Source organism: Pteropus vampyrus, unplaced genomic scaffold (assembly GCF_000151845.1).
Source record: "Pteropus vampyrus isolate Shadow unplaced genomic scaffold, Pvam_2.0 Scaffold105, whole genome shotgun sequence".
NCBI lineage: Eukaryota > Metazoa > Chordata > Mammalia > Chiroptera > Pteropodidae > Pteropus > Pteropus vampyrus.
In genome coordinates this window covers 1304675-1318078 of record NW_011888886.1, presented here as the reverse complement: position 1 = coordinate 1318078, position 13404 = coordinate 1304675, and the positions used below count along the sequence as shown (strand labels likewise).

Genomic DNA, 13404 nt, shown 5'->3' with positions numbered 1-13404 from the left:
GTCCTGTTCATTGCCACCTTTGCCCACATGTCTAAAACCAGATGCATCCTGGGCCTCAGATCTCTCCTTTCTTACTTAAGTTCCCTTGTGAGCAGCCAAGCCGGATAGTGAAATCAACCTCCCGTCTTCCTCCCTGTCCCCTCCACATCCGGCCACCACCTAGCGCTGTCCGTGCTTCAGTTTCCGCGGGGGCCGCTCTGAGGGTCGGACGTTTGTCAGGCACTGGAGGCAGCGCCTGGCACGCGGTAGGCCCGGGTCAGCTGGTATTAACGCACCCCTCCTGATGCGTCGGGTCCCCTGCTGCTCTGCGGTGCTCGCCCTGTTCACCGCCTCGTCCCTGGATGCCCGTGTCCGTCTGCCAGCTGGTTGTGCTGCCCCATGGTCTGTCCCGCACCCCGCTGCCCAAACGATCTTTTTGAACACCGGCCCAGCCGTGCCTCAGGCCTTCGCCCCGCCTTCCTCTCCACTGGCGGACGCAGCGCCGGCTCCTGGACCGAAATCGTCGCCGCCACAGCGGCCACTCGTAGCTGTGCACACACACTCCACTGCGCGCGCTCGGTTCCTCTGGACTCGCCGGGAGCCCGCGCCCCAGCCTGGACCCTGCTGGTTTCTCGGAGCCCTGCTTATCTGTGACCTCTGGGCTGAAGCCCGTTCCCCTTCCCCCCGTCCTGGTGTCACTCTCACCTGTACAGCTCCTGTGCTCCTGACCTTACACTGTCCGTCCACGTTTGTTCACGGGCGCGGGGCCACCAGCACGAGGGCCTGACCTGGAGCCCCACCGCCTTCCGCTGTCGCTCAGCTGCTTAGTAGCTTTGCCACACTGTCCGGGTTATTGTCCTCCCTACCTTCAGTTTCCTCGTTTGTCAGTTAGGAGTAATGGCGATGCCTGCCCCGCAGGTGCGCAGTGAACGCGATGTGAGATAACACAGCGCACTTCGCTCGTCTGAGAGACCACCGGCTAAGCCGTGCCGCCGTCCTCTGCCCCACGAACGGGGATCACGTGTCAGCAGCTGCGAGAGGATTCTCGATTTCCAGCGTGTTAAAATGGGGCACGCGGAGCCCCAGGCTGGAGCTGGTGGGAGCTGCGCTGGGGTCAGCCTGTCCGCTTTGCCGCCCGCACTGGACTCTGAGCCCGAGCGGCTGGGGACTGAGTTCCTTGCAAGTTTGTGCTCTCAGGTGGCACCAGACATAAAGGATTAGAATGCGCGCTTGAACACAGCTGAATCGACTGTGCCCACGAGCTGCCCACGCGCGTCCCGAAGCCCACGCCAACGGGCAGACTGGAGAGCGCCCGTTGTCCCAGGTCCCGGTTTCTGAGAGACCCCGACCCGCTCGGCTCTGCTCACCTCTGGTGGGGGCTTCTTCCTGGTCCCGCTTCTTGGATCTTTCGTATCGTAAGCTGAAGTAAGGATTATGGAAAACTGTAATTCACAGTCTTTCTTGCTGCCCTTGCTTTTAAGACCTTTGCAGAATTAACTGAATCACTCTATTTTCTTTTTCTGCTTTCCACCTAAATATTTTTTTCACCCTGAAGTATAATGGAAGAGAGACGAGTGACCTTCTGTGAGGGTGGGAGGGTGATCAGGACCCTTATTAAAATGCAGCCCCTGAAGAAGAGAGGGTGACAGGCTTCTCGTCCAGGGTTGGTGGTGGCCCGAGGTCTTTGAATTGGGGAACGCTAGAGGTGAAGTGAAGCTTTTCCCAAACATTTTTTCTTCAGAGTCCTGGTTTTAGTAGCAACTGGAAGGGGCTAAAATCTGGATGCGTTTTTCTTTTTTTCTTTTTGTTTTTGGCAGATATTCGTGTGTCTCAGTTGTCCAGAATTTTGTCATTACGTTGCCAGATGTAGTTTTTGGTGTTACTGAAAGTTTTAAATTTTTGTTTCTGTGTATTTGCTGACTTTCTAGGAAAGGCCGAATCAGGGACCATTAATCAGATGGTGTTTTGAACCAGAATCCAAAGGTCTTAATCTTGATATAAAGCATAAAAGTCTATATTTTGAATGATAAAACAATCCTGCTTAATACCAACAGCCCAGACCCAAAATTTTAACGTATATTCGCATTGCTTTCAGAAATTCCCTTTGTAAAGAACAATTAAGTGACTTCGTTGTGTCACTGAGCCAGGTGTGGGAGCAGAAGTTGGCTTTTGTAAAAAGGCTAAACAATAGCTGGGTGGTTTGGTTCGTTTCTGTAATCTATAAACAGAGTGAGAACAGGAAAGAAGCGAGTGACTTCATGGGTCTGTGTCACTGTTTGTATCTGGTCGAGTGAGTACAGCTAAGCTCCTTTCCTTTTACTCGTGAATAAGGCTTTGTAAAGGAACAACAGCATCCCTCACGACTTGCGTTAGAACTCCGCGAGCTCCCCCGTTCCAGCCGAGACAACGCCTGGCCGGAGAAGTGGCAGAGATGACCCACGAGCCCCGGCTGCTCCGGGAGAGCGGCATTTTATTGAGGGACGTAAGGTGACCTGGAAGCCTCTAGGAAGGAGTTAGGAGTGTGTTCTGGCGTCTCCGTGTCCAGGGAGAAGCCTCAGGTGGTTACAGAGGACGGTGGCATTCCAAAGTGACTGGGGACAAAAGAGACACCTCCGAATCTTGCCTGAAGACAGCATGGCTGTCTTTTGCTGGTAAAGAAGGTGGTGTTTAGAGGTGGTTTCAAATTCTTCTGTTAGCGTAGCAGGTGACTTCCCGGTGACAACTCCGTTCTCTCTCCCCGGTGATGCCTGGCAACCCCTTCCGGCCACCGAGACTTCACTAGACGTGGAGACGTTTCTGACTTTCTGGATCTGTGCTGGGACTTTACCTACCACGGAAATACTGTTTCCACACTAGCTCGCAAAAAAAAAACCAAAAACCCAACAAAAAACCGTTTTGATTGATAGAACGTCCTTTTACAGCCGTAAAACTGGACGAACTTGTCAGAACCATTTTAGGGCTCTGGAAATTGACCCAAAGCAAAACGACAATTTGAGAAGCGTTTATTCATGAAAAGCTGCTGGCCTTTGAGTAAGAACAGTGGGAATCGGCGGTATGTTCGCCTGGGGTCACCTGCATTCCTCGTTCCTTGGCGAAGCAAGCCTCCTAGTGTAGGGCTGGCCATGGAAACAGCGTGGGACACCAGAGGCCGTTGACTTGATTTGGAGCGGACGGCAGCAAACCTGTGCAGTAAGTAGCTAACAATGCCTCCAGCTCTCCTATCCCGAGGACGTGGCCGTACATCGAACAGGAAGGAAACAGGAGAGCCCTAAAGAAGATATCTGTGCAGCCCTGGCCCACGGGAGGCTGCCTCCATGCCCAGGGGAAGCCCAGGGAGGGCCTGGGGGGGAGTAGGGCTGGGGCCGGCCTGAAAACTGGTGGACCACCAGCTGAGCTCTCAAACCAGAAAGCAGAAGCCTTCCTGGCTGAGGTTATTGAGCATAAGCTCCAACTAATCACTGGCTGAACACTGAGCTATGCAGATACAGAGTGACCCCCTAGAGCTTTTTTTGTGGAGAAATGGCGGGGTGAGGGGGGAAACAGTCAGTTGAAACTGTCTCTAAATGGATCCAGGTGTTGAATTTACCAAAGACTTCAAAGCAGCTTTTATAAATATGTTCAAAGAATTAAAAGAAGATGCTATGACTATGACTCAACAAACAGGGAATATCAACAAAGAAATCGGAAAAAGAACCAAATGAAAGTCCTTGAGTTAATTCAAAATAACCAAAATGAAAAGTTTACTAGATGTGCTACATAGCGGTTTGTGATGGCCAAAGAAAGAATTAGTGAGCTTAAGATGGATCAGTCGATATTAGCCAGTCTGTAGAACAGATGTAGGAAAGCATCAAAGAGAAACAAACAGCTTAGGTGATCTTTTCATAATCAGACTGTATTTTTGTACTTTTGCATGTAGTGTGAACAGGGAACCTTTTTGTTTCTGAAAAGAAAGCTAACTTTTATCCTCGTTCACCTCGTTCATCCTCCTCCCATTAATTTTGCATGTCGGCTTCCAGTAATTGCAGTTGTACAGTGGGTCTTTTTGAACTTTCTCCTCTGGTTAATCATTTGGTGTATTTTTGAAAGCACACTGCATTATAAATCACCGTGGCATATTTTATCTGCTAGGATAGGGCAAGTCTTCCTTATTATATGTTTAGTTTTCCAGAAGACCTTGACAATCAGCCAGTCTAGTTCCACTAAAAGCGTTGTTAGGATTTGACTGGGATTATCATGATGAATTGAGAGGTTAATTTGAGGAGCGTGGACTTTGATGTTATTTGAATTTTCAAAAGACATCTAAAAGTAAGTTAATCCATACTAACACTTCAAAAATTTTCACATGTCTTCCCCCAGGAATTATTGATGTTTCAAGGCCGAAAAGTACTGAATGTTTTGATAGATTTTTTTTTAACATTAAGGAAGCATCCTTTTCACTTAGTTTACTAAGAGTTTCGTTATGTGGAAACATTATTGAGTTTTATTAACTGCCTTTTTATGTATCTACTATAACTGTTTTTTCTTTTGACTCAACACATTGATGATATATATTACTCGTCTTCCTATGTTGAATCATACTTGCATTTATCAAGTAAACTCCACTAGACCGAGGTCAACTATGAGTTTTAGTGTGCTAAACTTTTATTAAGGAATTATTTCGCTTGTCTATTGCAGCATGACACACCACCCCAAACTTAGTGGGTTAACAAACATTTATTATTACTTTTCATGGTTCTGTATGTTGACTGGCCAGCTGGCCAGCTTTTGCCTAGGGTCTGATGTAGTTGAGACTGCAGCCATTTGAAAGTTTGCTTGACAGTCCATGAGGGTTTTCCTCTACAGCGGGTGGTCGATGTAGGCTGTTGGCCGGAGACCAGAGCACTTGAACGTCGCCTTTGTACGTGGGCTCAGGCGGCTCACACATGATGGCCGGGCTCAGAGAGAACGTGCCCAGGACAAGCCATCCAAGAAACCCAGGAGGAGGCTGCAAGCCTTCTTATGACCTCGCCTCGAAGTTTCAGGAAGCCATTTCCATTGTACGCTCTTTGCAAACCAATTTATTAAGTCCCACCCAGATCCAGGGAGAGGAGAGTTATGTGCCAGCTCTCGATATACAGTTCCACAAGTGCGAAAGGGAAGCCTGTTTTGGGGACAGCGATCTCTGGAGACAGTTCTTAAAAACCCGTCTAGCAGACAGAGTCTAAGAGGCATGCCCTTAACGTTCTTAGAAACTCTTTCTTAAATCTGGGAGGTCTTACAGAGGTGTGCCCTTCATCTCTCTGAGGTGTCACCAGAGCGCCCTTGACTCCATCGTTACCCTGACTCTGAGTATTTTGCTGACCAGAAAATCTATCCTGAACCCTTTCTGTTTACCTAAGTTCTGCCTCGAACCTGGACATTTTTCTTTTATCGTTCATCTCTTCCTGTCCATAGCTTGTCATGTGCATCCGAAAGAAACCAGTTGTGGCTTTTATTAGGTATGTTTTCCTTTTTCCACATTAAGACAAGCGACGGCGTTGCCCAGCTTCTGCCGGTGTGTGGCGCGGGCTACCTTTTCCCTGGTCTCCAGTTCCGGTTTGCCCACCGCCCCTCCGGTCCTCGCTCACCATCTCCCCAGGACCGTTCCTGCTCCCACCTGCTCCCCCGCCCGAAAACCAGTGCTGCGATTTAGGGTTTTGTTTTGGAAACACCCTATTTTCACTTACCGATTTCTGCTCTGATCATGTCACTACATCAAAACGTAGTGGCCTAAAACAAAGTGGTATATTCTTTTGCTTATGATTTCGTGGGACAGGAATTCAGGGAAAGGTTCGGCTGGGCAGACATCTTTTTTTCATATGACATCAGCTTCTTCACTCACGCACCTTAGGACCTGGCACCGCTTGGCGCCTCTCTGTCTCACTCTCTCCTCCCCCTGCATCTCATTCTCCAGAGTCTCCGCGTGTGGTGGCCTCGGGACAGTAACACTTCTTTCCTGACAGCCAGCTTCCAAAAAGCAGGAAGTAGAAGCTGCCAGGCTAATAGGGTCCACGCCTGGAAATAGCAAAGTATTACTTCTGCCGTAAATTACTGCTTAGTGCAGTTGGAGGGCCAACCCAGATTCAAAGTGTGGAGAGAAACAGATCCTGCCTCTTGATATGTGAGCAGGTGGTCAGGTTGTAGAGGGCACATGACCCGGGAGATGTTGTTACAGCCGTCTTTGGAAAATGCAATCTGCCATGTGATTTTTAGAAATTATTTTAAGTTCGTTTTGTCATTACTTTGTGTGCATATGCATATGTGCTATTTTATCAAATATAGGTATCAAGAAATCTATTAACTTTGTAAATCATTTAAATTAGGAAGCTTTCTTTCATTTTTCTTTGCTCAAGAATAATTCAGGTAGATCAGAATTAACTATTTGTGTAAAGTTTGAAAGAACTCCATAAAATCACCCGAGTTGCCTACATGAGAAAGTTTAAGATTTTAATTTAGTCAAAATGTTGCAGAAATGTTGCGAAAGTCAGACCGGGGGAGAAACCCAGCAGCACTCGGAGAGTTGAAGCACTCAGGTTCACTCAGATTCATTACGACGCGGGCGGTCCCAGAAGAACTGGTGCTCTGCAGATCTGGGCCCCGAGCTCAGATGCAACTGTGCTTTTATAGGGCTTATCTGCGCAGTTTCATCTGGCCAGTCGGCATGGGCCGATTGGTTAATTTGTTCTCAGGCAGTTACAGAGCGGGAGAGTTGCTATGGGTTGCAGTCAGTTATATTTGTCCTTTGGACAGAACAAGCAAAAGGGAGGATGAGTCTTTAGTGAATTTTGAGGTCACTCTGCCTTTTGGCCTATACGGCAAACACATCTACAGAACTGCTTTGTTCTGCACAAAGAGCTGATTATAAGGTTAGCCTTTAGAGTGAAAATTCCTCTTCAAAATATATTGGGTTTTTTTTCCTATTGATTTCTTATGACACACACACGTATCTATATGTATGTTTAGAAAGGTTTCTTTAGAAAGATTTTTTTCCCCAGCTTGAGAACATTTGATTGCTTATCCACAGCTTGTATGTGCTTTGGTTTTCTGTTATGTGTATATTCCTTGACTCTGTCTAGAATCGTGTAGATGAAGGTGTATGTAGCACCCTTTCCCCCGCCCGCATTGCTCACTGAGCAGGTGAGAACCCATTCCTTCCTGCTGCTTTGCACTGCAGCTTTCATTTTCTGCAGTGTTATATATTCTAGAATCTGTTTCTGGGTTTCTGTTCTCTTCTGTTAATATGTAAATTTTTCCCCCATACTATGATTTTAATTATTGTAACTCTCTCCCAAGCATTTTAAGATTGTGAAAAATCATTAAATGTCTGTGCCTATGAAGTGTGAACAAATGCTACGTGATTCACACTCAGGGCGTATGCTTGTTAAACTATTGCAGACAAGTTTAAAAAATCTTGTTAAGAATTTGTTTAATTTATATTTTAGCCAAATATTTTTGTGCTAAATTTTGTTTTTGAGGAAGAAGGAGGAATGAATAGAACAGATACCAACACTCACAGTTTTATGCTTATGAGCATGACTTTCAGATATATGTATGGAGGTCGTTTAAAAGACAATAATGAACGAAGGAAGGAATCGAAATCATTTACCGTTACAGATGGTACAAAATTCAAGTAAACTGAAGCAGAAACTAATAAAAAGTTTTTGTAATTTATTAAAGAAAGCTGTTTATGGAATAGAACTAGTAATATTTAATTTTTGAATCTTATCAAATAATAAGTTACTTTAAAATGTATTCTTTAACAAAGGGAATCTTTCATTTCACTAATCCAGCTTGGTTTTGTTTTCCAGGTACTGTTTTGTGTTCGCTTTGGGATACCTCATAGTGTGCCAAATTACTAGAGTCTATATCTTTGATTATGGACAATATTCTGCTGACTTTTCAGGGTAAGATGAAAACTTTGATTTAGGAGCCTGTTTTTTCTATTCTAACATGTTGGTTAAAGGACTAAATAGAGTTGCATTTAGTAGTTCAAATTAAAACTATTAGTAAACATTTTAGTTGAAAATTACTTATGATTTTAGAATGTTTCTTCTTGTAAAGTAGTCTCTTATAGTGTTATATGAGCCACAAAAATAATCTTTTATGGTGACTTTTAAAATTTCTCAATACACAGTAATTAAATTTGTGATACCGCATTCCGATATTGAAAGCATTTTCTAGTTTTGATTTCTGCAGTCTTCCACATCAGCCTCCCCTGAGCCTGCGTCCTCGCTGCCTCTTCTTCCTTTCTTTGTTTTCCAGAGTCCCTTTTGTACAGTCATTCACCAGCTTCTCTGTAAGACCTGGTCACCTGTTCTTGCTTCCTAGCTCCGCATGGGACTTTCTGTGACCCAGAGGTCCTTGGAGTAGCTTTATCAGTCTGAATTCCTAGAGCGGACACTTGAGCCTATATTTCACTTACATGGAATGTTCTACATTCTTAGATTTACTGTTCAGCTGACTAGTGGAAATACTCTGGCTTCTGTTCCTTCAAAGGGGATTTAATCCCTCCGTGATGCTCTGCCTGTCACAGAGCTGATCGAAGGCCTGCTATGAGATGAGTGTGGACCAAGTCCTTAAGGACTAACTTGCTCGCCATCTTTGTCAAGGGACATCTGCTAACCACCTGGTGCCAAGTGGGGACATGGAAGATAAACCTCCATATTCTTTATGCCAACCAAGCCTGGCAGATTTCTCTGTTGAACAAGACACAGACGCCGCTTTTATGTCAGTCAGCCCCGAGTCCGCTGGACAGGATAAATAATGACCAGTGAGTCCAATTTAAGGATAGCTAAAGTGGAAAAAATGAAAACAAATAATGGCACTTATAAAAAAAAAATCGTGCAAGAGTAAAGATGGACCAAAGGGGTGTTGGCTTAGAGAAAAGTCACTGCTGCGAAACAAGAGAATTTCAGATTTCTTTCTGGAATTCCTTTTTCTCCTCAACGAGATTAAAACGAATTTTACTTTTATTAAACAGATTTTAAAAATAGACTTGGATGAAAGGAGGTTGCACTCAAAGGAACAAACGAAATCAAGCCGAAACAAAACTGATTAAACACACTAAGAAAACTAGATAGACAATTAGCAGTATTTGAGAAGGGAGAATGAGTAGAGCCACCCAGCCTTCGTGCTAGGCGGTCAGTGGCCCTCTTGCCTGCAAGCCGAAGCCCAGGGAGCGAAGGCAGGTCCCTCCCTAGGGATCACCTGGGAGCTCTTTTTCATGGGGCAGTCTTAGTGGAAAAATCTGTGTGTGTGTGTGTGTGGTTAGGATCAGGATGCATTTAAAATATTAATTAGCTGAAGGAGACTTGCCTGGTAACAGAAATTTGTTTTTGTAGAAAGGTCAAAAAGCTACTGAGGTGGTTAGCTTTCCGAAAATATAAAGATGAGTATGAAACAATTAAACAGCTTTCCTTTACGTCAACAATAATCTATTAGAAAATATAATAGAAAAAGGATCCTAGTTTCAAAAGCAATAAAAACTGTGAAATACCTAGGAATACACGTAAAAAGAAATGTATAGGACCTCCGTAAAAGACTATAAAACTACCGTAGGATATAAAAGAAGACTAACTGGAAAAATATCTCGTTTACTCAGATAGTAAAACTCACTGTTGTAAAGATGAGGATTCCTCTCAAGTTAATCTGCAGGTGTAATGCAGTTCAAGTTGGGGTTTTGAGGGAAATTAGACAACTCGAAGTGCTCGAGAGAAGCAAATTCAATATAAAAACAGACCTTTGTAAAGCGGCAGTCATTTAAATATGATGGAAATGACACAGGAATGGACAAATCAAGGAAGCCAGCGTAAAGAAAGAGGTCCATGCATGTGAGAAGAAGATGGATTGAATGAGATGGTGGGATTATCGATCGGTGGGGAAGCCTCTCTCTACTCCTCAGCGACCTTGAGGCAGAATGCCTGCCTCCCGTGTCGATTAGCGACTTGTAGATGGAAGAAGCAAGAACAGGCTTTTGGGCACGAAGATAATGAGTTCTGATCAGTATATGTTGACTTTTGTGGTGCCAGAGGGATAGCTTAATGCATCCACCAAAAAAGGTGTATGTGACACAATTTTCCGCTCAAATCAAGAACGTATTTAAAGCTAACCAGGTATTGTTAAGACACTCGGCTGATGCTTCCTTCCCGGTTACTCCCGTGTGTTCATTAAGCTAAGGTGTATCGAGCATATTTTGTACCTTTGTTCAGTGCCAAGTGCTTTTTTTTCCCCCATCGTTTTTCATTGAACTTTAGCATAATATAATACAATATAGTTATTCAACATTTACACACCTTACAATGCGATCACCACACTGAGTCTAGTAACCACTTATTTTTATATCCCAGTGTCTGTCATTCATTAAATGAAAGTCTAATGTAAATGTAAACAAATATTTTACATTACAGCAAAACATCAGCGGCTTATAAGGCACTTGAGAACATATTTCCATGCAATTCTCTTTCGCTATCTTCTGTACACAAATCCTTTGCATTGCATGTACCCAGAGCTTAAGTAAATATTCGTCGAATGAATAAAAGTGGCCAGTGCTTTTGTAGGTGACAGTCCTGTCAAGCACAAGAAGGGACAGGCCATTTGGTCTAAAAGCCCCGGGTGTGCTTGCCACGGTCACCCCTTTTAGAAAGCCTTGCTTAGGCCTCTCTCTGTGCTCTGTGACATGTGGCCTGGCTGCTCCCCCGTCCTCCTGCCCCATTGAGTCCAGTAACAATGTCGTAAGTAGGGACGATGTAAATTATTCAGCCGCTAAACCCCAGTGTCCCACTTATCCTGTTTCATCCCGTGGGAGGTCCCCGGCGCCTTGACCTACATTCGGTTAGAGGACACGTTCTGTTCAGCCGCTGCCAAGGTCGTTTAAGTGGCCCAGAGGAAACAGGCGTGGGTCTGTCACATGGCTTCGTTTGTCTGTCCCCCTCCCCCACCAGCCTTGCCCCAGAGCGGTGTGGTATCATGATATTTACCAGAATCTGCTGTGTTTGCTTAAGACCCTAAAATCTGTCCTCCACGGAGTCGCCCTGCCCGGCCTCTCAGCCCTGTTTCTCCGTTCTCTCTTCCTCAGCCGGACGTAACCGCTTTCACGCCTGCCCGCCCTGTTCTCTCCGCTCGGACCACCCCTCCCGACCTCCCTGCTCCGATCCCCAGGCGAGACGCCTCCTAGCTGACGTGTTCTCCCCTCATTTTCTCAGATTGAGCTTCTCTCTCATCTGTCTGCGCCTTTCTTCAGAGAGCTCATTGGGCCCTTGCTCTGTTTCTGTAGTCATTCACATACCTGTCGGTCTGCCGCGTTAGGGAGAGAGCTTCTTCGAGACTGCAGTGCATCACTGTATCCTTTTGAGTGCCTTGCGTTTCGTAGCAGCTCCAGCGTTTATCAGGGAAGGCTTTGTTAAGCACCTGCTGTCTCAGATGCTGCTCAGGGTGTCTGTCGTATCGCCCTCCGTTTAACCTGTGCAGTGGCATTAGTATCCCCGCCTCACAGATGATCATTTCTGGTGGGGGAGTGAGGTGGCTCCCTGGCCTTCCACGGTTGTGAGTAGCGGGGTCAGGATTGGCGCTTTGCGACTCGTGTGTCAGCTGCCCATTCCCTTCCCCCCGCCCCCCCCGGTCCCTGATCTCCCCTCCCTGCAACTCCTGCTCCTCCTCAGGCGGCTCTGTCCCCCTGGTTCGTGTCCTGGTCAAAAACCTTGGTGGCGTTAGGTCTCAAACCCCACATTGACTCCATCATCAGATCATCGTCAAATCCTGTTGGCTTTACCTTCAGGTAAAGCTAGACCGCGCTTCAGCCTGCGTGTGGCGTCACCCGTCTGAGCCACCATCCCTTCCTGCCTGCTCATCCCAACCCCCCGGCCCACCACAGGCTTTCACCCCGGAGCCAGAATATGTGCATTTAAAATCAGGGCGCTTCTCTGCCTAAAGCCCTCCACTGCCCCCATGACACCCTACAAAGCCCTGCTGGATCTGCCCTCCTGCTACCTGTCTGTTCCTGTCCCTTTCCTCCTCACCCACCTGCCCCAGTCACGTCCAACATGCCAGTCACACTTCTGCCCAAGGGCTGTCGGACTGACTTTTCTCTCTTCCTGGAGCATTCTCTCTCTCTCTCTCTCTCTCCCTCTCTCTCTCTCTCTCTCTCTTTCTTTTTTTTTTTTTAGGCGAGGCAACCCTTGGTCGACCTCACAGATTGCAAGGACCAATCCCTTATTTATTCATTTTTTACGCCTACAGCACCTGGTCTTCCTAGGCGGTCTCCCATCCAAGTACTAACCAGGCCCGACCCCGCTTAGCTTCCGAGATCAGACGGGACCGGGCGTGCTCAGGGTGGCGTGGCCGCAGACTTCCTGGAGCATGCTCAGCCCCGACCTCCACATGGCTTGCTCCCTGACTCACGTTCTCTGTGTAAAGGTCACCTTCTGGGTGTGGCCAGTTCTCTCCCACCTCCTGGCACGGCTTCTCCGCACTGCTCTGTTTCATTCTGCCAGGCACTCGGTGCATTTGGCACACCTTTGACCCGTCTGCCGTCTCTCTCTCTTACTCATATCCTGGCACTCCCTCTCCCTCGACCCGCTTCGTTCTACTGCTCGGCGCCCAGCAGCATCTGGCACAGGTATACTCACCCATTGATTCATGGATCATCCATCTCGCTGGCGCAATGTAAATTTCATGACACTCGTGCACGGCTGCACCTCCAGCATCTGGTGCACTGAAGGTGCTTATCAAACACTTGTTTTCTGAAGGAGGGAGTAAAGTGAATGAATGAATGGGTGGCTGAGAAACCGATGGCCTTTTTCATGGCATCTCGCTGCGGATTCATTCAGCATTAGGTGTGTGGGGTTTATTTGGCTTCAGGGGATTTTGGTTTATGGAGGAAAGAGACTGGTGTACTTAGAGACGGCGGTGTGGGCAGTCAGTGGTTTGCCTCTATCGTCATTTAACTTATCCCCTGGCGGCGAGCGGACCTTTTACCTATAGGTGCTCGTAGCTGCTTCGGAGCGTGAATAGACAAACATCATTAGAGTTAAGCAGCGAGATATTGCAGTAGCGAAGAAGGCGGTTTGATTTTCTCCTTCGTTCTCTAATCATGTTTAACTACAGTCAGGTTTGACTGCGATAGAACTAAATCCTGTTATTCTTTGCAGAGAAAAAGAAGGCATGTAAATTTTTTAAACTTTTGCATCTTTCTTTTTTTTTTTTTTGACAAGTCTTCTAGTGTTTTACATCAGATGGGTATCTTTTTTAATATTACCAGAAACCATTCCATCAAAGTATTTATTTTGGGCAGTCACATGCCCATTCCCGGCAGAGTGCCATGGGGGAGACGTCTGGAGTTCCGCCTGAGTGCAGTGACGTCGTCACTGTTTAGAAGGCGCGGTGGCTCCATCCTGTCACTCAGAGAAGGTG

At 46.4% G+C, this 13404-nt stretch overlaps 1 protein-coding gene and 1 non-coding gene across 2 annotated transcripts in view; one reads left to right on the top strand and one right to left on the bottom strand.

The window, feature by feature from the left end:
- LOC105295454 overlaps positions 1-13404 on the top strand; it is a 47312-nt gene that overhangs the window by 27605 nt on the left and 6303 nt on the right. The window contains exon 5 of the mRNA XM_023533603.1: positions 7806-7901. Coding sequence (XP_023389371.1) covers positions 7806-7901 — 96 coding nt within the window. The remainder of the gene's footprint in view (positions 1-7805; positions 7902-13404) is intronic.
- On the bottom strand, positions 12223-12341 carry LOC111743024. Its single transcript, XR_002781562.1, has one exon. It is a non-coding gene; the product is annotated as a 5S ribosomal RNA (ribosomal RNA).